A 22,833-nucleotide genomic window follows, 5' to 3' on the forward strand; every position below is an offset into this window, starting at 1 on the left:
TGGCGCCGGCAGTCAGCTGTCCCTGCCCGGAGATGGCCGGCGGGACGCCTGCGCTGATGCTCTGATTGTCCACCCCGTCGACGGCGTGTCGACGAGGCGGCTGGTCCGGCCCTGGTATAACCGGCCTCAGGGCCGCGGTGGTGGCGCCGGCAGTCAGCTGTCCCTGCACGGAGATGGCCGGCGGGATGCCTGCGCTGACGCTCTGGTTGTCCACCCCGTCGACGGCGTGTCGACGAGGCGGCTGGTCCGGCCCTGGTATACCCGGCCTCAGGGCCGCGGTGGTGGCGCCGGCAGTCAGCTGTCCCCGCAGTTGCCTCGGCATGGGGACAGCTGATGAGGAGTAGTCCCGTTGTCCCCTGCTTCCCGGCGGCATACAGGACGTTAGTGCGGTAGGCGCCGGTGGTGGTCGACGTGTTCTGTCAGTTACTGGGACTGCCGGTGGCTGGCGGGCCGGGGAGCGGCACCCAGTTGTCCCTCCGCCCCCGGTCCTGCGTTTCCCGCCTGCGACGTGTTGCCTTCGCGCGCCTCCTCCCACGCGGCTCTGGTGGGGCAGAGGCGATGCCAATGGTACGCGTCCGGGCAAAAACGGCATCGCGGCGGACGTTCGTCCCTCTCTCTCGTATCTGTCCGCTCGTGACGTCCTCCTCCTGTCGCAGCTGGTTCCGGGCGTTCCCTGGTGCCACCGCGGTCTGTTGTCCTGCGCGGTCCCGCGCCGCCGGCGTAGCTCACCACGGTCAAGTCACTGTCCGTGACCTCTGTGACGGTGACCCCTCGCGGCCCCGAGCGAGCACGGGGAGCTCTCGCGCCCCTGAGTGCCGTCCTCCACTGCGACATGTCACGTTCGATCACGCGGGCGAGGGCCACGAACTCCTCCGTGTCACGACCAGCAGCCGTCCTCATGAAGGGGCGAAACTCTGGCAGCAATTGTTCGACAATGGTTGGCAACGCCGCACTCACGTCCCCACTTGTCCCCAATCGGCGGAACATGCGTAACTTCTCGTAAATGAACTGCTCTGCACTCTCGTCCTCCTCCTGGTTTCGGCAATAAAATGTCCGCAAACACATTGCCCGCGCCTGATCGTTATCAAACCTAGTTTTGACTTGGCGCACAAAATGTCCCCACTCGGTATCAAAACTCCCGGCCATTGACCACCAGTTCCTTGCCTCGCCGCGGAGCTGTCCCGCCACTCGCGGCGTCCACTCCGCCCGTCGCACTTCGTACAGTTTTAGGAGGTGTTCACACTCCCGCAAAAACTCCCGCGGGTCCTCGTTGTCTCTCCCCGCAAACTCTGGCAACTCAAACTGCGTGCTCACGTACCGCACTACCGGCCCATCTGCGTCCGCGTGCCTGTCCCCCTGTTCCCGTTTACTGTCCTCAACTGTGCTGTCCGTGCTGTTTGCGCCCTCGGCCGCGCCGCCGGACCCGCAAACCTCGTTTTTTACGTCCATTTTCGCGGAGTCTCCCTCCTCACACAAGTCCGTTTCGAAACTGTTTAGATCGTATCTTTCTTGTCCCGCCTGTTTCCACGCCATCCTGTCCTCCTGTGCTACTGATCCGCGGATCGTGAACACAATCTCCCCCAGTAATACAATACGATCCTCCCCAGCGCGTTATCTTCAGTCCGGGATACCGCTGCACCGCCGTCTTGTATTTCTGTCCCCCACGACGCGCTATCTCTCGCCGAAACGTCTCGTGTTCGCGCCGTTCCCGCGCTGCGTTATCTCCCGCCGGCGCGCCGGCGCGACGTCTCGAATTCGAGCCGCTCCCACGCCGCGCAGCCGCACCTGCTTCCGTTCTGTCCTGCACCTGCGCGCTTGCGTGCGCTTGCGTGCGCTTGCGTGCGCTTGCGTATGCTTACGGCCACACTAGTTGGGCGCCAAATGACGTCCCTCGGCTTCAGGTCCCCGTTTTCCCGTTGAAATAAATGTCCTGTTATGCCCGTACTGCCCTCGTCGGAGAGGTGTGGGTCCAGGCCAACGTGGCCGGGACCGGGAAAGGCGGGACCTGGAGGGAGAGTGAAGTGATTGCGAGGAATGTTGGTAGGTTGTCGCAAGCAGAACACGGCATTAACGAATTTCACGAGCCGTCTTTTATTAACGCTTATAAAGTCCTGCCGCAGCCTGGCGGAACCGTCGCGGAACAAGTGCCCTACCACGGCGACACGGACTCCCTGATGACGGGGCGGTTCTCAAATACGTTTCGGCGCGAATCGTAAAGTTTATTAATGCTAGGCTGACCCAGTGAGAAAGGGCCCGAAGACGGAACGCTGTACATACGCGGCCCGTTACGTAATGTTCCGTGGACGGCGAAAAGTTCAGAGACTCGTAGCACCACGTTCGCGTTGTAGAAACTGCCCGCTAGACACGTCTCCCGATGACTCGTAAGTTAACAATGCTAAGCTGATCCGCGGTGGCAGCTCAGCTGCCGTGACCGACTGCGGACTGAGCGAACGTTCAATCCCGAGCGCAACGTGCGCGGCTCGCGGAGCAACGAACACGTCTGTCTCCGCTCGAGACCAGGACGCGACTGCCTCTCCCCGCTCGCCCGCGGGCCGGCGCCCGCGGGTGGCGGGGAGGGAGGGGAAAATCGGCCGGCGTGGGAGAGAGCTCCGTCCCGCGGCGCGCCAGGCTGCAATTACATACTACGGCGAAACACTTCAGAAAAAGTTATTGAATTATTTACAAAGACATACACGAGACATTAATTACACAGCGAACTTGCACAATGAATAATAAATAAAATAAGTTAATTACACACATTCAAATCCCTTAATCGTTTACAAATATATACACACTGAAATAAAAGATAAAGTCACATAGAAAAAACACTCGTTGGCATGCTAGGGCGCACGCGGGTGCGTCCCTGGCCGTCGCACACACTGGGGTTCACTGGGGGGGAAAATAGGCCCCCTCAGGCCCGCGTCGGTGGCCAGGTACGGCCTCTGTATCTGGGAGGGTACGACGACTGTCGTCAATACATTGTGAGTCTCTTCCTATCCAATTTCCACCTACCGTTCTCGAAAATGTGATACAGGAGAGCATTTCAGAAAATGAATGTGATAATGCTGAAGAGAAGGAATTAATAAAAAATTTTAAAGAAGAAGACTGTCTGGTTTATTGTTGTGATATTGAAGGTTTATTGAATTTTTTTAACGTCACTTACAATCCAAGTGAGTGTAGGTTATTTATAGACTCGTCCAAAAGTAGTCTCAAAGGTGAATTTTACATAATGGAAATTTCTTTGGTTCATTACCCATTGAGCATTCAGTGCATCTCAAGGAAACATATGAAAATCTCAAAGTTCTGCTGAAATGCGTGAACTATGAAATCATTCTTAAGACAATTTACTATGATTTAAAAGTTATTGGTATGCTACTTGGTCTACAATCTGGCTACACAAAAATGCCGTGTTTTATTTGTGAATGGGACAGCAGAGCCAAAGACAAACACTAGAAGCAGACAGACTAGCTCAAGAGAAAAACCCTAAAACCCGGGTATAAATGTTCATCAAAGCAAGGTACTATTACCTCCTCTTTACAATAAACTCGGATTAATGAAGCAGTACACTAAAGCTCTTCCAAAAGAAGGTGACTGCTTCCAGTATTTGGTAACAACATTTCCGAAAATAGCTTTTGCGAAACTGAAAGAAGGGGTCTTTGTGGTACCGCAAATCATAAAATTAATGAAAGGCAGTATGTTAGAAAATACAATGAATCATGTAGGAAAAAAGGCCTGGGTTTCTTTTAAATAAGTTGTGGCCAACATTTAGGTAATAAAAAACATCCAGAGTACAAAAGAATGGTTCAAGAAATGTTGGAGGATTTCATGAATTTAGGATGTAACATGAGTGTGAAACTTCACTTCTTACATTCACATATAGTTTTTTTTCCCTGCGAATCTCGGCGATGTCAGTGAAGAATAAGGAGAACATTTTTCACCAGGGCATAAAGGACATGGAAAGGAGATACCAGAGAAGGTGGGATGTAAAGATGATGGTGGACTACTGCTTCATGCTTAAAAGAGATGGCACTGCTGAAGGAAGACAATCAAGGAAGAGAAGTTTCAATCCACATCAGACAGATCTTGAAGTGACATAAGTAGGGACAGGAAAAATTCGCGGGTTCAATGACCTTTAGGATGAACTCCATAGTTGTACCTACACTCGGTCCAATGTCACCCACTCATTGGCTGCTGTCTTGTGAGACGTCCCAACGTAACAGCCTGTGATTCGATAAAGCTTCTGTCGGGCGTTTCTCATTAGCCCAGAGTCATCCAGGTGAGTTGTGAGCCAATAGCAGAGGCAGCACTGAGGTATAACTATTTGTATTTTAGCCTATCGCGAAATGAATTCGCGAATTTTTCCGGTCTCTATACATCAGTGAAGACAATGAATTAAATTGTCAGACACCATTGTGTTTTCATAACAGTCATAGAATTTTAAAGTGAGTATAATATATTATACTATTGTCCACTGTAATGCAAGTGCATTGCTATTTTATACTGGGTTATAAAATACACGACTTTTAAATGAAACACAAATAAATTGTTCACTGTCCAAAAATTTATTTTATTTAAGGGGTTTTATTGACCCCTGGTCTGAACAAACGTTTTGGGATGCTAAATAGCGCATAACTTCTTTAATACTTCGTTTATAATTAAGATTGTAGCTAATAATTTAGATAATAATGTAAATTAAATATCAAAAGTGAAACCATTCAAAAATATTACGTAACAAGTGAGAAAATTGGCCAGCCGTGACGTGTTTTAGTTGTGGATGTTAGAAGAAATAAGACGATTATTGGTTGCTTCCACAGTAATAACCTCTTCAAGAACTTAGTATTGTCTACTTCCAAGCGATACATCATTGCATTTGAGCTTTGCTTGCATTATAGACCGAAACGGTGTTTTATTTATATATATATATATATATATATATATATAATTGTGATCTTTTAAAATTTTTAGCTTGCATGCATGCTGCGGTATAATATTTTGTTCATTTCTTGACACGTGGCTTTATTATCGAAAAAACGTGTCTTATGTGTATGTGTATCTAAAACGAAGGTGAGAGCAGAAGCTCGAATAAACACAGGCTGTTTTACTGGCTTCATCTATTAATTTTGGATTCATGTCTCTCGTCAACAGCGAGGACGAAAGATAAAGCTTCACAAATAACGGAAACCGGGAAAGAAATCGGCCCCTGCCTATAGTAAATAGCCATACCAGCAACGTTTTAGAAAGAGTAATTTCGGTAAACCACAAGACACAGAAGTCAGGTGGACCGAACCGGGACTTGGACCCAGGTCCACCGCGCCACCTCGCACAGCAGCGAGCTTTCAGGCCGCGCGACCTAACAGCCAGCGAGCAGCGACTCCGACTCGCCTCTTTGAGTAGCATGATGTAGCAGGACAGTGCTATGGTGAGACGGACACGGTAGCATTTAATAGGTTAGTTTAATAATAGATTTAATAGGTGCCAAATCTATTCTCTTTTGATAATTAAATCTAAGGCTGAATGGCATCCGGGCAGGCGTCCAAGACCACGCGGACAGCAATATCCAAGTTCCCAACTTTTTTATGGCGGTCTCGTCTCTGCCCCGATCAACTCTTCTTCATGGACCATATTTAGGGGCAGGCATTTTTCGCGAATAGATCTGAACGCCTATTAGACTGCAAAAAGGTGCACCCGCACCAGCGGTTTCTTCCTTGTGATTGGCGGCCGTCCGCGAGACAAGTCGTTGCCTTATTTGACCGAGCCACTCGTGACGCGTTTGCTTTCGCACTGAATTACTCTGATTGGTATTGTAAAACTCGATGTGTACCTGAAAGAAATTCACCCAATGACGAAACACAGACAGTGCTACAGTGTTTTTAATTTATAACTAATCTCGGAATCTTTTCGCGAAATATGCATGGCCCTAACCATATTTGTCCTGTAACCAACCTGCTTTGCTTGATGCATGACGCAGGAATTAGCCCAGGGTAATGGTCTAGAGCAGGGCCGCAACAACTAAATTTCCAAAGGGGGGGGGGGCAATATACCTTTTTATGAAGAATCATCGATCCCCCCCCCCTTATTGAAGTGGGGGGTCCGGGGGTCCTCCCCCGGGAAAATTTGTATTTCAAGGTGGAAAATGGTGCTATTTAAGCAGTTTTATTATCTAAAAAATTGATTACGCAGCACTTTCTTTGACCCTGTTTGCCCCCGCTTCAAGGTTTCAGAGGGGGGGCAAAATACCCTTGCCCCCCCCCCCCTGTTGTTGCGCCCCTGGTCAAGAGTTAAGAAGGGGACTGGGTAGTGGAGCTGGTCGGGTCAGGAAACAGAAAGCGACTCGCCTTGATGGCGTCGCCCTCGGAGAAGGGCAGCTCCTCCTCGCAGGCGTCCGGGTTGGGCGACATGGTGGTAGGGTCGTAGTCGAACAGCGCCACGAACCAGCGCACGCGGCGGTCGCGCGCGCCCGGGCTCGTGTGGAGTCCGCGGCCGGCGTGCGCGCGGTAGCCCCGGTCAGCCGCCTGCGCCTGCGCGTGCCGCCGGGAGTCCGCGAAGAACTGCTCCCTGCAAGCAGCGCGCGCTCGCATCCTCCCCCTTCGCGTCGCTGCGCAGTTCGCGTGTGCGCGCGGTAGCCCCGGTCACCCGCCTGCGCCTGCGCGTGCCGCCGGGAGTCCGCGAAGAACTGCTCCCTGCAAGCAGCGCGCGCTCGCATCCTCCCCCTTCGCGTCGCTGCGCAGTTCGCGCGTGCGCGCGGTAGCCCCGGTCACCCGCCTGCGCCTGCGCGTGCCGCCGGGAGTCCGCGAAGAACTGCTCCCTGCAAGCAGCGCGCGCTCGCATCCTCCCCCTTCGCGTCGCTGCGCAGTTCGCGCGTGCGCGCGGTAGCCCCGGTCAGCCGCCTGCGCCTGCGCGTGCCGCCGGGAGTCCGCGAAGAACTGCTCCCTGCAAGCAGCGCGCGCTCGCATCCTCCCCCTTCGCGTCGCTGCGCAGTTCGCGCGTGCGCGCGGTAGCCCCGGTCACCCGCCTGCGCCTGCGCGTGCCACCGGGAGTCCGTGAAGAACTGCTCCCTGCAAGCAGCGCGCGCTAGAAGAGTCTAGCGACAGCAATGCTACCTTCCTGCAACTGGCAACTGGCAACTGGCAACTGGCTCGTTCCGGGGCCGGCGGCACTATCATATGTCATCTGAAACTTCTATTAGTCGAATATGGCCTCGTGGCTGAGCGCTCAGCGGCACTATAATCTAATCGTAAGGTTGACGGTTCGAATCCCGGCAGGTGCGAATTTTTTTTTGTACTTGTAAAAATAAATACGAGCACGTATAATTTCAAAAGTAATAATTATATTTGAATAATGAATGCAAATAAAAGTAAATTTATTAATTAAATTGTAATTTTCAGGTAAGGCAATGATAACTAATGGTCAATTAGGTTAGGTTAGCTACATTATAAATACTTTAAAACTTTGTGGACAGTTGATTTGGTTAGGATAGCTACATTAAAGATACTGTGAAATCATGTAAACTGTTTCCTAGCGCTGGATAGCTACATATTTAAAAGTTATTTGCTAAGCAACCATAAAATGATTTTACAGTATTTTTAATGTAGCTATACTTACCTAATATAACCAACCATCCACTAAACAGTCTATGTGGCATTTTTATACTGGAGAGAAAAAACGCGCGCTTAAAAATAAAAAACATCCAGGGGGTAGGCGCTCCCGATCGGCTAACTTCGGAAAGGATCGGCATTTGCGGCCAGTTGCAGGAAGGTAGCATTGCTGCCGCTAGACTCTTGTGCGCGCGCTCGCATCCTCCCCCTTCGCGTCGCTGCGCAGTCCGCGCGTGCGCGCGGTAGCCCCGTTCAGCCGCCTGCGCCTGCGCGTGCCGCCGGGAGTCCGCGAAGAACTGCTCCCTGCAAGCAGCGCGCGCTCGCATCCTCCCCCTTCGCGTCGCTGCGCAGTTCGCGCGTGCGCGCGGTAGCCCCGTTCAGCCGCCTGCGCCTGCGCATGCCGCCGGGAGTCCGCGAAGAACTGCTCCCTGCAAGCAGCGCGCGCTCGCATCCTCCCCCTTCGCGTCGCTGCGCAGTTCGCGCGTGCGCGCGGTAGCCCCGTTCAGCCGCCTGCGCCTGCGCGTGCCGCCGGGAGTCCGCGAAGAACTGCTCCCTGCAAGCAGCGCGCGCTCGCATCCTCCCCCTTCGCGGCGCTGCGCAGTTCGCGCGTGCGCGCGGTAGCCCCGGTCACCCGCCTGCGCCTGCGCGTGCCGCCGGGAGTCCGTGAAGAACTGCTCCCTGCAAGCAGCGCGCGCTCGCATCCTCCCCCTTCGCGGCGCTGCGCAGTTCGCGTGTGCGCGCTTCCATGCAGCTTTCAAGTGCGAACACACAAACACGATCGTGCTTAGAACAGATTCTTACTTGTGAATGAGGACTCTGAAAATTTATGGTTGTAGATAGAGACCCGTGAATTTCGCGAATTCATTTCGTGTTATGCTAAAAATTCAAATAATTATACCTCAGTGCTGCTTCTGCCATTGGTTCTCTGTTAATCTGGAGGACTGAGGGCCAATTAGAGACCCTCACTCATAGAAATGTCGAATCACAGGCCACCCAGTCGAGACGACTCACGAGTCAACAACCAATGAACTTTTGGCATTTGCCTGAGTGTGTAGAGGATATTGGAGTCTATCCTGGAGGTCATTGAATCCGCGAAATTCATGGGTCTCTAGTTATAGACCCGTGAAATTTGCGGTTTCAATGACCTCCAGGATGGACTCCAATATCCTCTACACACTCGGGCAAATGCCAACTGTCGTCTCGACTGGGGGGGCCTGTGATTCGACATTTCTATGAGTGAGGGTTTCTAATTGGCCCTCAGTCCTCCAGATTAACAGTGAACCAATGACAGAAGCAAAACTTAGGTAAAATTATTTGAATTTTAGCATAACACGAAATGAATCTGCGAATTTCACGGGTCTCTATGTATGGTCCTAAACGGTGTAAGATGGAGTTAATAAATTAATATTTGTCGGAAGAAAAGTTTTTGAAGTTTTATTACCATAACCACCGCATTCGCATTTGATATATTGCAACATATATCTCCGACTATGCATATAAACATTATATATTGTCCTTAAGAAAAAAAATGGTGGTTGCAACCACCATCATAAGAAAAATGACTGTGGATTTTGTGGATTTATTGGTCTATAAGGTTCATTGCAACACTGGTAGGAACTAGAAACTCGACCTTACATACATTGGCGAACTTTAGGAACTGACACTCAATGGTGATAGCCATCAGATGAAATCAAAATGGTGGACTCTACTAAACAAGATGGCTGCCTTCAGTAGATGATGGGGTAAATTTTTATTAAAATTTAATTAAGGTTTTTTAAATTTATTATTATTTGTTTTGATAAAAAACATATTTTCAAGATGGTGGACACAACAAAAAGTGCAAAATGCAGGAGTGGGGCATTCGATAATGTCGTAACGAAAAGTGCATGGAACGCACAACAGTAGGCTGCTTGATGATGTCATCGTAACGAAAACTGCATTGCACAGGAGTGAGGTGCTCAATGATGATTCCATCGTAACGAAAAGTGTAACGCAAATGAGTGGTGAAGTCATAGTTTCAATTTTTATATTTTTCCCTGATTTTATAGGTTAATTATTACAGATTTTGAAGATGGGGATGTCATGTCATAATTCAAAATGGCGGAATGTTCTAGAAAAACAAAATAGCGAATGTGATGTCATAATTCAAAATATAGGAATGTTCTAAAAAACAAAATAGCGGAATCCAAGATGGCCGCCATAAGTGACGTAAACCATGCTAGAACATTAAAGTACTACCTATTTCTCTAGTAAAATAATAAAAATATCTTAATTGTCATATTTTTTATTGTCTGTCATATAGTATTACTTTAGTCCATTACATATTATCAAGCCATCTTTAAATGAATACTTTCATTTATCCCTCCCAATTTTATGCTGTGTGTCATATTACTCAAACGAATGCGACATTTTAAATGTAGTTTCGGATAAAATGACGCAGTGTAATGGATCCAGTTTTTGTACATCCACTCCCGTACCTGTGGTGAAATGTGTACAAGTCTTTTATAACTTTTTTTCTTAGTAGAGAGTGCTCAGGAGCAAATACAGCTTAAAATTTCATTATTTTAAAAAAATTATAGTATTTTTTCTTAAGGTGGACCATATTCCCTCACTTTCCCCTACAATATTTATTCCTTATCTTTGGTTGACATTAATTTGCGCATTAAATAGCGTTTTCACTTAACATCTAAGTTATTCCACACGTCCCAAACGGTGGGTTTAACCACCTTAAAAGCAATGCGCACTAGTAGGTATAGGTATAGGTATAATCTAGCTACTATGGTTATTTTAGAGTAAATATCTGCTGTTCAGTATTCGATGTGTTTCAAAAACGTTTTAATATTAAAGGCTTGGCTTTAACAACCGTGCTGGTATTTAATTAGATGACAAAAGATTTTTACTCTAAATATTTCAAAGATATGATTTATGAGAGTGTAGAATGCTTTACCAAGTTCAAAAAAAAAGGAAGTTAAATTTCAGATAGTTTTCTGGACACAATTAGTCACTGAATAATTTAAAAAAAAGTTTCTGACATAACAGATGGAGGATGAAGTAAAGACTATCAGGTAGGAAGCGGGAACGCAGAGAGGCCGCGAGCTCACCTGTCCTCGTGGCGGTCGCGTCGCGCCAGCTGGTGGTGGTCACCACGCACTCGCTCGTGCGGCAGCGGCGGCGGCCGGCCTCGGTCCATGTGGCCGCGCGGCGGGCCTCGCGAGTCCTGCGGCTGGTGGTGGCCGCGGAAGCCAGAGCGCCGGCTGTCCAGGTACTCGTCCTCCATGTAATGGCCCCCGCCCGCCAGGTCCTTGGTGATCTCTGGCCGCCGCGGAGCACAACCACCTTTCATTAGTCAGCGGCAGTTCGCCAAACCAGGGACACAAGAGTCCACCCCTTCCTGGACACCCGTACCCGCCCGCCAGGTCCTTGGTGATCTCTGGCCGCCGCGGAGCACAACCACCTTTCATTAGTCAGCGGCAGTTCGCCAAACCAGAGACACAAGAGTCCACCCCTTCCTGGACACCCGTACTCGCCCGCCATATACTTGGTGATCTCTGGCCGCCGCGGAGCACAACCACCTTTCATTAGTCAGCGGCAGTTCGCCAAACCAGGGACACAAGAGTCCACCCCTTCCTGGACCCCCGTACCCGCCCGCCAGGTCCTTGGTGATCTCTGGCCGCCGCGGAGCACAACAGCCTTTCATTAGTCAGCAGCAGTTCGCCAAACCAGGGACACAAGAGTCCACCCCTTCCTGGACACCCGTACCCGCCCGCCAGGTCCTTGGTGATCTCTGGCCGCCGCGGAGCACAACCACCTTTCATTAGTCAGCGGCAGTTCGCCAAACCAGGGACACAAGAGTCCACCCCTTCCTGGACACCCGTACCCGCCCGCCAGGTCCTTGGTGATCTCTGGCCGCCGCGGAGCACAAGCACCTTTCATTAGTCAGCGGCAGTTCGCCAAACCAGGGACACAAGAGTCCACCCCTTCCTGGACACCCGTACCCGCCCGCCAGGTCCTTGGTGATCTCTGGCCGCCGCGGAGCGCAACCACCTTTCATTAGTCAGCAGCAGTTCACCAAACCAGGGACACAAGAGTCCACCCCTTCCTGGACAACCGTACCCGCCCGCCAGGTCCTTGGTGATCTCTGTCCGCCGCGGAGCACAACCACCTTCCATTAGTCAGCGGCAGTTCGCCAAACCGGGAAACACAAGAGTCCACCCCTTCCTGGACACCCGTACCCGCCCGCCAGATACTTGGTGATCTCTGTCCGCCGCGGAGCACAACCACCTTCCATTAGTCAGCGGCAGTTCGCCAAACCGGGAAATACAAGAGTCCACCCCTTCCTGGACACCCGTACCCGCCCGCCAGATACTTGGTGATTTCTGGCCGCCGAGAAGCACAACCACCTTTCATTAGTCAGCGGCAGTTCGCCAAACCAGGGACACAAGAGTCCACCCCTTCCTGGACACCCGTACCCGCCCGTCAGGTCCTTGGTGATCTCTGGCCGCCGCGGAGCACAACCACCTTCCATTAGTCAGCGGCAGTTCGCCAAACCAGGGACACAAGAGTCCACCTTTTCCTGGACACCCGTACCCGCCCGCCAGATACTTTGTGATCTCTGGCCGCCGCGGAGCACAACCACCTTTCATTAGTCAGCGGCAGTTCGCTAAACCAGGGACACAAGAGTCCACCCCTTCCTGGACACCCGTACCCGCCCGCCAGGTCCTTGGTGATCTCTGGCCGCCGAGAAGCACAACCACCTTTCATTAGTCAGCGGCAGTTTGCCAAACCAGGGACACAAGAGTCCACCCCTTCCTGGACACCCGTACCCGCCCGCCAGGTCCTTGGTGATCTCTGGCCGCCGCGGAGCACAACCACCTTTCATTAGTCAGCGGCAGCTCACCAAACCAGGGACACAAGAGTTCACCCCTTCATGGATACCCGTACTCGCCCGCCAGGTCCTTGGTGATCTCTGGCCGCCGAGGAGCACAACCACCTTTCATTAGTCAGCGGCAGTTCACCAAACCAGGGAGACACAAACACTAACACAAGAGTGCACCCCTTCTTGGACACCCGTACTCCACGTAGGGCCCTCGCCCTCCAGATACTTGGTGATCTCTGGCCGCTGCGGATCTAAACCACGTTTTACTAATCAATGTCAGTTCGCCAAACCAGGGATACTGAAACACTAAATACACGTCATTCGTTTCTGGGTGCTCATTCTCGTGTAGTGACATGGGCTGGCTGCTTGATGATCTCTGTCTGTCTAGTGGGGTATTTGACCTAAATTCCTGGGCAGAAGTTGATTTTCTGGAATTTATCGCTGTCCATGCCGCATGGTCCTAGAAGTGTGTCCAGACCTCGAGGAAGCGATAACGAGCAGGAACAGGTCCACTGAGCGACTACTCTGCAGGTTGTAAACTGCAAGGCAGTGTTCTAACAGGAGCGTCACCGTCTGCTCAGTCCGCTCCTGCAGTTCTCTATGGAACAAGTGACTCGAGGACGTTGTAGTCCAAGTGTGCTGATTTTTAGGTACGTGTTATAGTGTATGACCAGTTTATGGACATTTAAGAAAGTAGTAAATATACCGAGCGAATTCTTGGATGCAATCATGTACAAGATACTTATATTTTAGTTTCCAGTGAGAAATCCAAGCATTTTGTTATACTTACGTTGGTTTACAGTATTGGTGTTGTTGTAGAATTAAAGAGCACATAATCTGGTTTTAATATTATGAAAAAGTAACCACAGAATACTGCAGTTTTAATTTTCATGAATTTTGAAGTGAAAACTTCTATGGGAAGGTTTGGATATGGAGTAAATTCATGTAAGTCGTCATCGACATGTTCACGTGACGTGTTAACGATAACACTATATCTGTTCCTATTAGTATAACTTATTGCGGTTTTAAATCTTAAGTATACGATTACTGTGCAGTAAAAAGTGAGTATAAAATATATTACTAATCTCATATAGATATATAGTTTGAATAACGAAGAAAACGGAGTCATTGTAGCAATATAACCTAAAAATTAAGAACATCATTATTTAATTATTTAATGCCTACAATTACTATGGAATGCGTATTTTATAGTAATTTAGGAGTTATATTACTAACGTGATAAAACAAATTTGTTGTGTGATTATATTTTTTCGTAAAAATTGTGAAAAAGTTTCTGATTTTTATCAAAAAATTTTTTCTTATGTTACACAATTATATTTTACAAAGTTAGTATTTCTTATTTCAAGTTATATTTGTATTTTATTAATTAAATTATTAATATTAATAATAGTTACTTCTATTATTATTATTAATTCTATCATTTGAAGTTTAGGAAAAAAATGTTATGTACATTAAATTGTTATTCTCTCTAAGGGCCGTATTCCAAGACACAAAAATAAAGGTTTAGGTGTTGAATATGCAATACCTGTACCCTAACCATATTCCAAGTGCACGATAGGACACGGCCAGTCCCTTATTTTAAGGGCACTGATTTTTGGGTTCCTATCTGTTGCCTATTTGATCCATAACTGTATATATATATTTTTTCCTTTTTACGTAATGAACTTTAACAGAACTTTTACGATTACAATTTCCCCCCTAATATCTTAAAAAACAGCTAACATAAATACGGCCAAAATTCATCGTTTATTTTTTTTGTACAACCAAAATTAAATATTTTATTTCACATTATAATTCCATAGTTTTAAAAAATAAGCTAAAATTACGATGGATTCCATGAAGTACAACTGTTTATAGCCTCGCACAAGTCCTCGTTTATTAAAACGGCTGCCGATCTGATACCTTATAGGGAATCAGTTAGGACACGTATTGGAATATGACCCAAGAGTTAGGGTACGGCAGTTGCCCAACAAGGCAGTGCATATTCGCTACCTTACTCAAAAGTTTTGGAATACCGCCCTAGATATCTATTTTTAATATTTTTTTAGATCCTCGATTTTGTGTGGAAAATGGAGTCTTTGTATCAATATAACCTAAAAATTAAGAATATTATTTTTTTAATACCTACAATTACTATGCAATGCATATTTTATAGTAATTTAGGAGTTATTTTACTAACGTGATGAAACAAATTTGTTGTGTGATAATATTTTTTCATAAAAATTGCGAAAAAGTTTTCACTTCTGTCGGCAGTCCTCCATGACTGCTTTGAAATTTTTTTGTTTGATTTGTGACTAGAAATAATAATGTGTAGTTACATTTAAAAAAATCGAACATTATGTATTTTGTTTGTGTTTATAATTATTTATGTCAGTTTATGTTTTGTTTTGTTAGTTTTGTGTCATCTGATATTATTAGTTTACATTATCTTAAAAACGAAGAAGTTAGTGTTGGTTGTTGATTTGAACATTATTAGCTAAGTTATTAAATGTGCCAATGTAAATTACTGCAAGCTTTAAGATAGTGACAGTATATAGTATGTAGGAGCTACAACACAATGGAAGTGTCGTTGGGTACCAAATGAGAAAAGAAGCGAGAAAGGAAGAACTCCATCAACATAGAACAGAAATGTCGCCAAAAGAAAAAGTAATTAAAAATGTATTAAAATAACTTGCCATAATTAACAGTTAATAATCTGTTAAACTGCCCGACAAAGTAAAAGTACAAAGACCTTTATAAAGCTTAGTATCGTGATGCTATTTATTCCATTTAAAAAAAGTAGCTTGTTACCAATAGACTAAAAATACTATTTGTCTGGCTGTAGGTCTGTAGTTCAGCGTGTTACTTTCAAAGGGCATTAGGCAGCCAACATAGGATTCGAAATAAATTTGAGATGGCATTCATTTAAAAGTTTATTTTTTTGGTTACAGGTATTCCGCCAAGGGTTTCCCATTCTGAGCTTCTTGTCACCATTCCGTGAAATCTGTATACAAATTTTTAGAACTTGAATGCAAGATGTTGGAAGAGAGCACCAAACGTTTTATGCCTCACAGCATATAGTAAGCCAAGATGAAATAATAATTCTTAGGCTTACACAAACTTTTGTCACAAAAATAAAACGCAACGTTAAAAATTGTTATGAGAAAGACAGGTCAGTTAAAAATTATTTGCCAATAATGCACAACACCAAGTTCAGGTTTCAGATAAACTTTTCTGTCGGTGTTTCAAATGGGCAAACTAAGGGTTGAAGTACTGGAAACTCACCTGGGAAGAATCGAGAGGGTGATGTACGAAGTTCCAAATATTTTGGTAAGAAAGACACAGTTAAGGTTTTAATAGAAAAGCTACAGCTTTTTCAGTCATATTACAACCGTATCAAGAACACTAGAAATCAGTTTCTTCCGACTGACCTGGCAATCATTAGCCTGCGGAAAAGGTATGGTTCAGAAACAACCGAACATCAGCATGTCAAATATGATTACTTTCAGACCATATTTGATAATAATGATTACATTAAGTTTCGGTAGCCCAGCAACTGATTGTTTCTCAGTATGTTTACAGCTGGAGTAAAGAATGATAAATGCCAGGGATGTATAGGAAAACTCAGGTTGAAATCACAGTTTAATGCACACAAGCTAAAATCTGAACAAATTTATAGATTGTTAAAAACGAATCAAGAGGGTGTAATTAATATTTCGTATGATTGTCTAAAGAATAAAGTCCTTCTAAAGTTAGTTACCTAAGCAAACGCATAATATTCTCAGCAACTACACTGTTTGTGTTGGTACGTCTAAAGATGCACAAACTGGTAAGATGCAAGAACTGAGAGACCATATAGATACTTCTTAGTTGACCAATGCAACTCAAATGACACTCAGAGCAGATGAAAACGTTGAGGGATCAAAAGTTCTGACTGGTATAACAAAATCTCCTAATCGGGCAAACAAGTACAGGAAAGCATATACATACTACATGCAGCATTGAGCCAACTGTAATTAAGATGATGCAATTTAAAGTGTTTTCAATTGTTTTGTCAGCCAATCCATCAAGAAAATAGTATGAGATTATAATAACTACTAACAAGAAACTTTTCCCGTGTAACAGTGTTCTACATAAGACGATTCAAGAATGTTACCCGAATCGAGAGTCGTATATTGCAACAACTGCACGTGGAGAAGTTCGACTTCAGGACTTGATGAATCATACAACAGAGGAATTGATAATATATCTAGTATATGTTTCAAGTACTTTTAGCAATGCAGGATTAAATTAAGTGAAGTTAATGATCGAAGTGGTGTTGTAATGGATCACGACCAGAAACATAAAAGCAAATTTTTGAAAACAGCAATGATTTCGATGCAAACATATTTCAGTCTTCATTAATAACGCTTCAACTAAAAAGCGAGAAGTAACATATGTAAATACTGTTATCTGAGGAAACCCAACACATTCATCGCCTCGCTTTTGAAATCATAAAGGAATAAGGTCTATCGATGAAACAACAAATATTACTAATGAAGAGATTCAGTACATAAAAAATCAAAAAGAAGAAGTGGAAAAAGTGGAAGAAACAAGGATATTCAGGCAGAATGACTATAAAATATACACATTTTTTTACGGTATGATCTGTTACATTTTTATAGTGACATAAATAATCCACAAACGATCTTGCAAAATCAAAAGAAATAATCGCAGACACACTGCAGTTTTGCTTGTCTACTTTACATGCCAGAATAAGATTCTTCGAGTTCCTTTTACATCTTTCCTATAAACTATTAGTTAAAAAAAATGGCAAATACGGTTTGAAGAGGAGAAATCAATTGTACAAGGAAGAAAACCATCCAAGAAAAGTTTAAGAATGAACTAATATTAACAACCGCTGTTTCCAAGCCCGGATATTGCAATAGCAATGAGGGCATACAAGTAAGAGATTTTTTTGCAAATTTTGATATTGGCAGAAATAACTGTTGTGGATTCGCAACTCATCTACAGATATAAAGTCAATCTAGTGTTTAGTTTTGCTTTTCTGAAACGAGGACTTAACTTCGTATATTAAATAAACATTGTTTATAAGAGTCGTGTAGTTGTTTTATTTTATATTCTAGTATATGTAATAATACCTTATTTACAGGATAATTACCTTTTTTATCGTTTTGTGTTTGATCTCAGAATTTATTGTTTAGATTAATAAATGATTTGCAACTTTATGCACAAATACTTTATAAAGCAAGTAATTGAACGAATAAATGTTTGGTGAACCTGGTCTATTGTAATATATAGCTGTTTAGTGTAAAATTAACGCTTATGAATTGCATTTTACTTTATCTGGGCACATAAGTTTTCTTGCAAAATGCCTAACAAAACGAATAAAAATAATATCAATGTAAAAGGTTTGACTAATATTTAACATGTTCTTGTCAGACTGGACTCAAAACAGAAACAGTTGGGCTGTATTTAAGTATATGTATTATGTCAACTTCATTACAGTTGAACATTCTGACCTTGTGTTAGTAATCTACAGTACATACACGATCTAGGAGATGTAAAAATGTAAGAGAAGATATCTAACGTTTGAAGGTACCTATGGAAGGGATGCTGATGTGGTTGGCCGGGTAGATCTCCTTGTCGCTGAGGTTCTCCTCGGTCTCGATGATGATCTGGCCATGCGCGTCCACGCGGGTGGTTCTGTGGCCAGCGCTGCCGGGGTGGCGCATGTGCGCGGGCACCGCCGAGCCGTAGCGGTCGCGGGCACGCCGGTCCGTCTTTAGGCCGTCCATCACGTCCTGCAACAGCGGCGACACACTGACATCTTCAAGCCATCCATCACGTCCTGCAACAGCGGCGACACACTGACATCTTCAAGCCATCCATCACATCCTGCAACAGCAGCGACACACTGACGTCTTCAGGCCGTCCATCACGTCCTGCAACAGCGGCGACACACTGACATCTTCAAGCCATCCATCATGCCCTGCAACAGCGGCGACACACTGACATCTTCAGGCCATCCATCACGTCCTGCAACAGCGGCAACACACTGACGTCTTCAAGCCATCCATCACGTCCTGCAACAGCGGCGGCACACTGACATCTTCAGGCCATCCATCACGTTTTGCAACAGCGGCGACACACTGAAATCTTCAAGCCTACCATCACGTCCTGCAACAGCGGCGACACACTGACGTCTTCAGGCCATCCATCACGTCCTGCAACAATGGCGACACACAGACGTCTTCAGGCCGTCCTTCACGTCCTGCAACAGCGTCGACACACTGACATCTTTAAGCCATCCATCACGTCCTGCAACAGCGGCGACACACTGACACCTTCAAGCCATCCATCACGTCCTGCAGCAGCGGCTACACACTGACATCTTCAAGTCATCCATCACGTCCTGCAACAGCGGCGACACACTGACATCTTCAGGACGTCCATCACGTCCTGCAACAGCGGCGACACACTGACATCTTCAGGCTCTCCATAACGTCCTGCAACAGTGGCGACACACTGACATCTTCAGGACATCCATCACGTCCTGCAACAGCGGCGACACATTCTAATCTTCTGGCCCTCCATCACATACTGCAACAGTGGCGACACACTGACATCTTCAGGCCCTCCATCACGTCCTGCAACAGCGGCGACACATTGACATCTTCAGGCCCTCCATCACGTCCTGCAACAGTGGCGACACACTGACGTCTTCAGGCCGTCCATCACGTCCTGCAACAGCGGTGACACACTGACATCTTCAGACCGTCCTTCACGTCCTGCAACAGCGGCGACACACTGACATCTTCAGGACATCCATCACGTCCTGCAACAGCGGCGACACATTCTAATCTTCTGGCCCTCCATCACATACTGCAACAGTGGCGACACACTGACATCTTCAGGCCCTCCATCACGTCCTGCAACAGCGGCGACACATTGACATCTTCAGGCCCTCCATCACGTCCTGCAACAGTGGCGACACACTGACGTCTTCAGGCCGTCCATCACATCCTGCAACAGCAGCGACACACTGACATCTTCAGGCCCTCTATCACGTCCTGCAACAGCGGCGACACACTGACGTCTTCAGGCCGTCCATCACATCTTGCAACAGCAGCGACACACTGACATCTTCAGGCCCTCCATCACGTGCTGCAACAGTGGCGACACACTGACGTCTTCAGGCCATCCATCACGTCTTGCAACAGTGGCGACACACTGACGTCTTCAGGCCCTCCATCACGTCCTGCAACAGCGGCGACACACTGACGTCTTCAGGCCGTCCATCACATCCTGCAACAGCAGCGACACACTGACATCTTCAGGCCCTCCATCACGTGCTGCAACAGCGGCGACACACTGACATCTTCAGGACATCCATCACTTCCTGCAACAGCGGCGACACACTGACGTCTTCAGGCCATCCATCACATCCTGCAACAGCGGCGACACACTGACATCTTCAGGCCATCCATCACGTCCTGCAACAGCAGCGACACACTGACATCCTCAAGCCATCCATCACATCCTGCAACAGCAGCGACACACTGACATCTTCAGGCCATCCATCACGTGCTGCAACAGCGGCGACACACTGACATCTTCAGGACATCCATCACTTCCTGCAACAGCGGCGACACACTGACGTCTTCAGGCCGTCCATCATGTCCTGCAACAGCAGCGACACACTGACATCTTCAGGCCGTTCATCACGTCCTGCAACAGCGGTGACACACTGACATCTTCAGACCGTCCTTCACGTCCTGCAACAGCGGCGACACACTGACATCTTCAGGCCATCCATCACGTCCTGCAACAGCGGCGACACACTAACATCTTCAGGACATCCATAACTTACTGCAACAGTGGCGACACACTGACATCTTCAGGCCCTCCATCACGTCCTGCAACAGCGGCGACACATTGACATCTTCAGGCCCTCCATCACGTCCTGCAACAGTGGCGACACACTGACGTCTTCAGGCCGTCCATCACGTCCTGCAACAGCGGTGACACACTGACATCTTCAAGCCATCCATCATGCCCTGCAACAGCGGCGACACACTGACATCTTCAGGCCATCCATCACGTCCTGCAACAGCGGCAACACACTGACGTCTTCAAGCCATCCATCACGTCCTGCAACAGCGGCGACACACTGACATCTTCATGCTCTCCATAACGTCCTGCAACAGTGGCGACACACTGACATCTTCAGGACATCCATCACGTCCTGCAACAGCGGCGACACATTCTAATCTTCTGGCCCTCCATCACATACTGCAACAGTGGCGACACACTGACATCTTCAGGCCCTCCATCACGTCCTGCAACAGCGGCGACACATTGACATCTTCAGGCCCTCCATCACGTCCTGCAACAGTGGCGACACACTGACGTCTTCAGGCCGTCCATCACATCCTGCAACAGCAGCGACACACTGACATCTTCAGGCCCTCTATCACGTCCTGCAACAGCGGCGACACACTGACGTCTTCAGGCCGTCCATCACATCTTGCAACAGCAGCGACACACTGACATCTTCAGGCCCTCCATCACGTGCTGCAACAGTGGCGACACACTGACGTCTTCAGGCCATCCATCACGTCTTGCAACAGTGGCGACACACTGACGTCTTCAGGCCCTCCATCACGTCCTGCAACAGCGGCGACACACTGACGTCTTCAGGCCGTCCATCACATCCTGCAACAGCGGCGACACACTGACATCTTCAGGCCCTCCATCACGTGCTGCAACAGCGGCGACACACTGACATCTTCAGGACATCCATCACTTCCTGCAACAGCGGCGACACACTGACGTCTTCAGGCCATCCATCACATCCTGCAACAGCGGCGACACACTGACATCTTCAGGCCATCCATCACGTCCTGCAACAGCAGCGACACACTGACATCCTCAAGCCATCCATCACATCCTGCAACAGCAGCGACACACTGACATCTTCAGGCCATCCATCACGTGCTGCAACAGCGGCGACACACTGACATCTTCAGGACATCCATCACTTCCTGCAACAGCGGCGACACACTGACGTCTTCAGGCCGTCCATCATGTCCTGCAACAGCAGCGACACACTGACATCTTCAGGCCGTTCATCACGTCCTGCAACAGCGGTGACACACTGACATCTTCAGACCGTCCTTCACGTCCTGCAACAGCGGCGACACACTGACATCTTCAGGCCATCCATCACGTCCTGCAACAGCGGCGACACACTAACATCTTCAGGACATCCATAACTTACTGCAACAGTGGCGACACACTGACATCTTCAGGCCCTCCATCACGTCCTGCAACAGCGGCGACACATTGACATCTTCAGGCCCTCCATCACGTCCTGCAACCCTGGCGACACACTGACGTCTTCAGGCCGTCCATCACGTCCTGCAACAGCGGTGACACACTGACATCTTCAGACTGTCCTTCACGTCCTGCAACAGCGGCGACACACTGACATCTTCAGGCCATCCATCACGTCCTGCAACAGCGGCGACACACTAACATCTTCAGGACATCCATAACTTCCTGCAACAGCGGCGACACACTGACATCTTCAGGCCGTCCATCACGTCCTGCAACAGCGGCGACACACTGAAGTCTTCAGGCCCTCCATAACGTCCTGCAACAACGGCGAAACCCTTACATCTTCAGGCCATCCATCACTTCCTGCAACAGCGGCGACACACTGACATCTTCAGGCTGTTCATCATGTCCTGCAACAGCGGCGACACACTGACATCTTCAGGACATCCATTACGTCCTGCAACAGCGGCGAAACACTGAAGTCTTCAGGCCCTCCATAACGTCCTGCAACAGCGGCGACACACTGATGTCTTCAGGACATCCATCACGTCCTGCAACAGCGGCGACACACTGACATCTTCAGACAATCTTTCATGTCCTGCAACAGCGGTGACGCATTGACGCGGCCGGGTCATGCGACTACCGTCCCAGCTCGGGTGACAAGAAACACTACCAACACAGTCCATTTCAAAACTACCTTAGATATCGTAACGAAATTTTTTTAGCTCATGGTAAATAAGTATTCTTTGAATATTCGATAAATTTATAATAGTATTCAATTTAAGACAAAGATATTTGTTTAAAATTAGATGATTATGCAAAATTTTGGCAAAAACTTGGTTTGTCCAGCATTGAATTTTTTTTTTCAGTTAACAGAAATATTTTGTAAGTTTTGCTTGCAAACCCGCGCATAATAGACATTTTTTTGTACTTTTCTGTATCAAATAACTTCATTAGACCATTTAGAACCTATATGTGTTATCCACCCGGCACACAGAGCACGTTTATTTGAAAAGGGAA

The 22,833-nt window shown here is 47.4% G+C and overlaps 1 protein-coding gene across 1 annotated transcript in view; it reads right to left on the bottom strand.

Annotated features, from left to right (window-relative positions):
- The window catches only part of LOC134528958 (uncharacterized), a 267,148-nt gene that overhangs the window by 15,640 nt on the left and 228,675 nt on the right, over positions 1 to 22,833 (bottom strand). Inside the window, exons 21-27 of the mRNA XM_063362626.1 lie at positions 18,074 to 18,275; positions 10,697 to 10,931; positions 8,045 to 8,273; positions 7,795 to 7,986; positions 6,888 to 7,081; positions 6,638 to 6,805; positions 6,336 to 6,555 (exon numbers count right to left, since the gene is read on the bottom strand). Coding sequence (XP_063218696.1) covers positions 6,336 to 6,555; positions 6,638 to 6,805; positions 6,888 to 7,081; positions 7,795 to 7,986; positions 8,045 to 8,273; positions 10,697 to 10,931; positions 18,074 to 18,275 — 1,440 coding nt within the window. The remainder of the gene's footprint in view (positions 1 to 6,335; positions 6,556 to 6,637; positions 6,806 to 6,887; positions 7,082 to 7,794; positions 7,987 to 8,044; positions 8,274 to 10,696; positions 10,932 to 18,073; positions 18,276 to 22,833) is intronic.

Source organism: Bacillus rossius, chromosome 2, assembly GCF_032445375.1.
Source record: "Bacillus rossius redtenbacheri isolate Brsri chromosome 2, Brsri_v3, whole genome shotgun sequence".
Classification (NCBI taxonomy): domain Eukaryota; kingdom Metazoa; phylum Arthropoda; class Insecta; order Phasmatodea; family Bacillidae; genus Bacillus; species Bacillus rossius.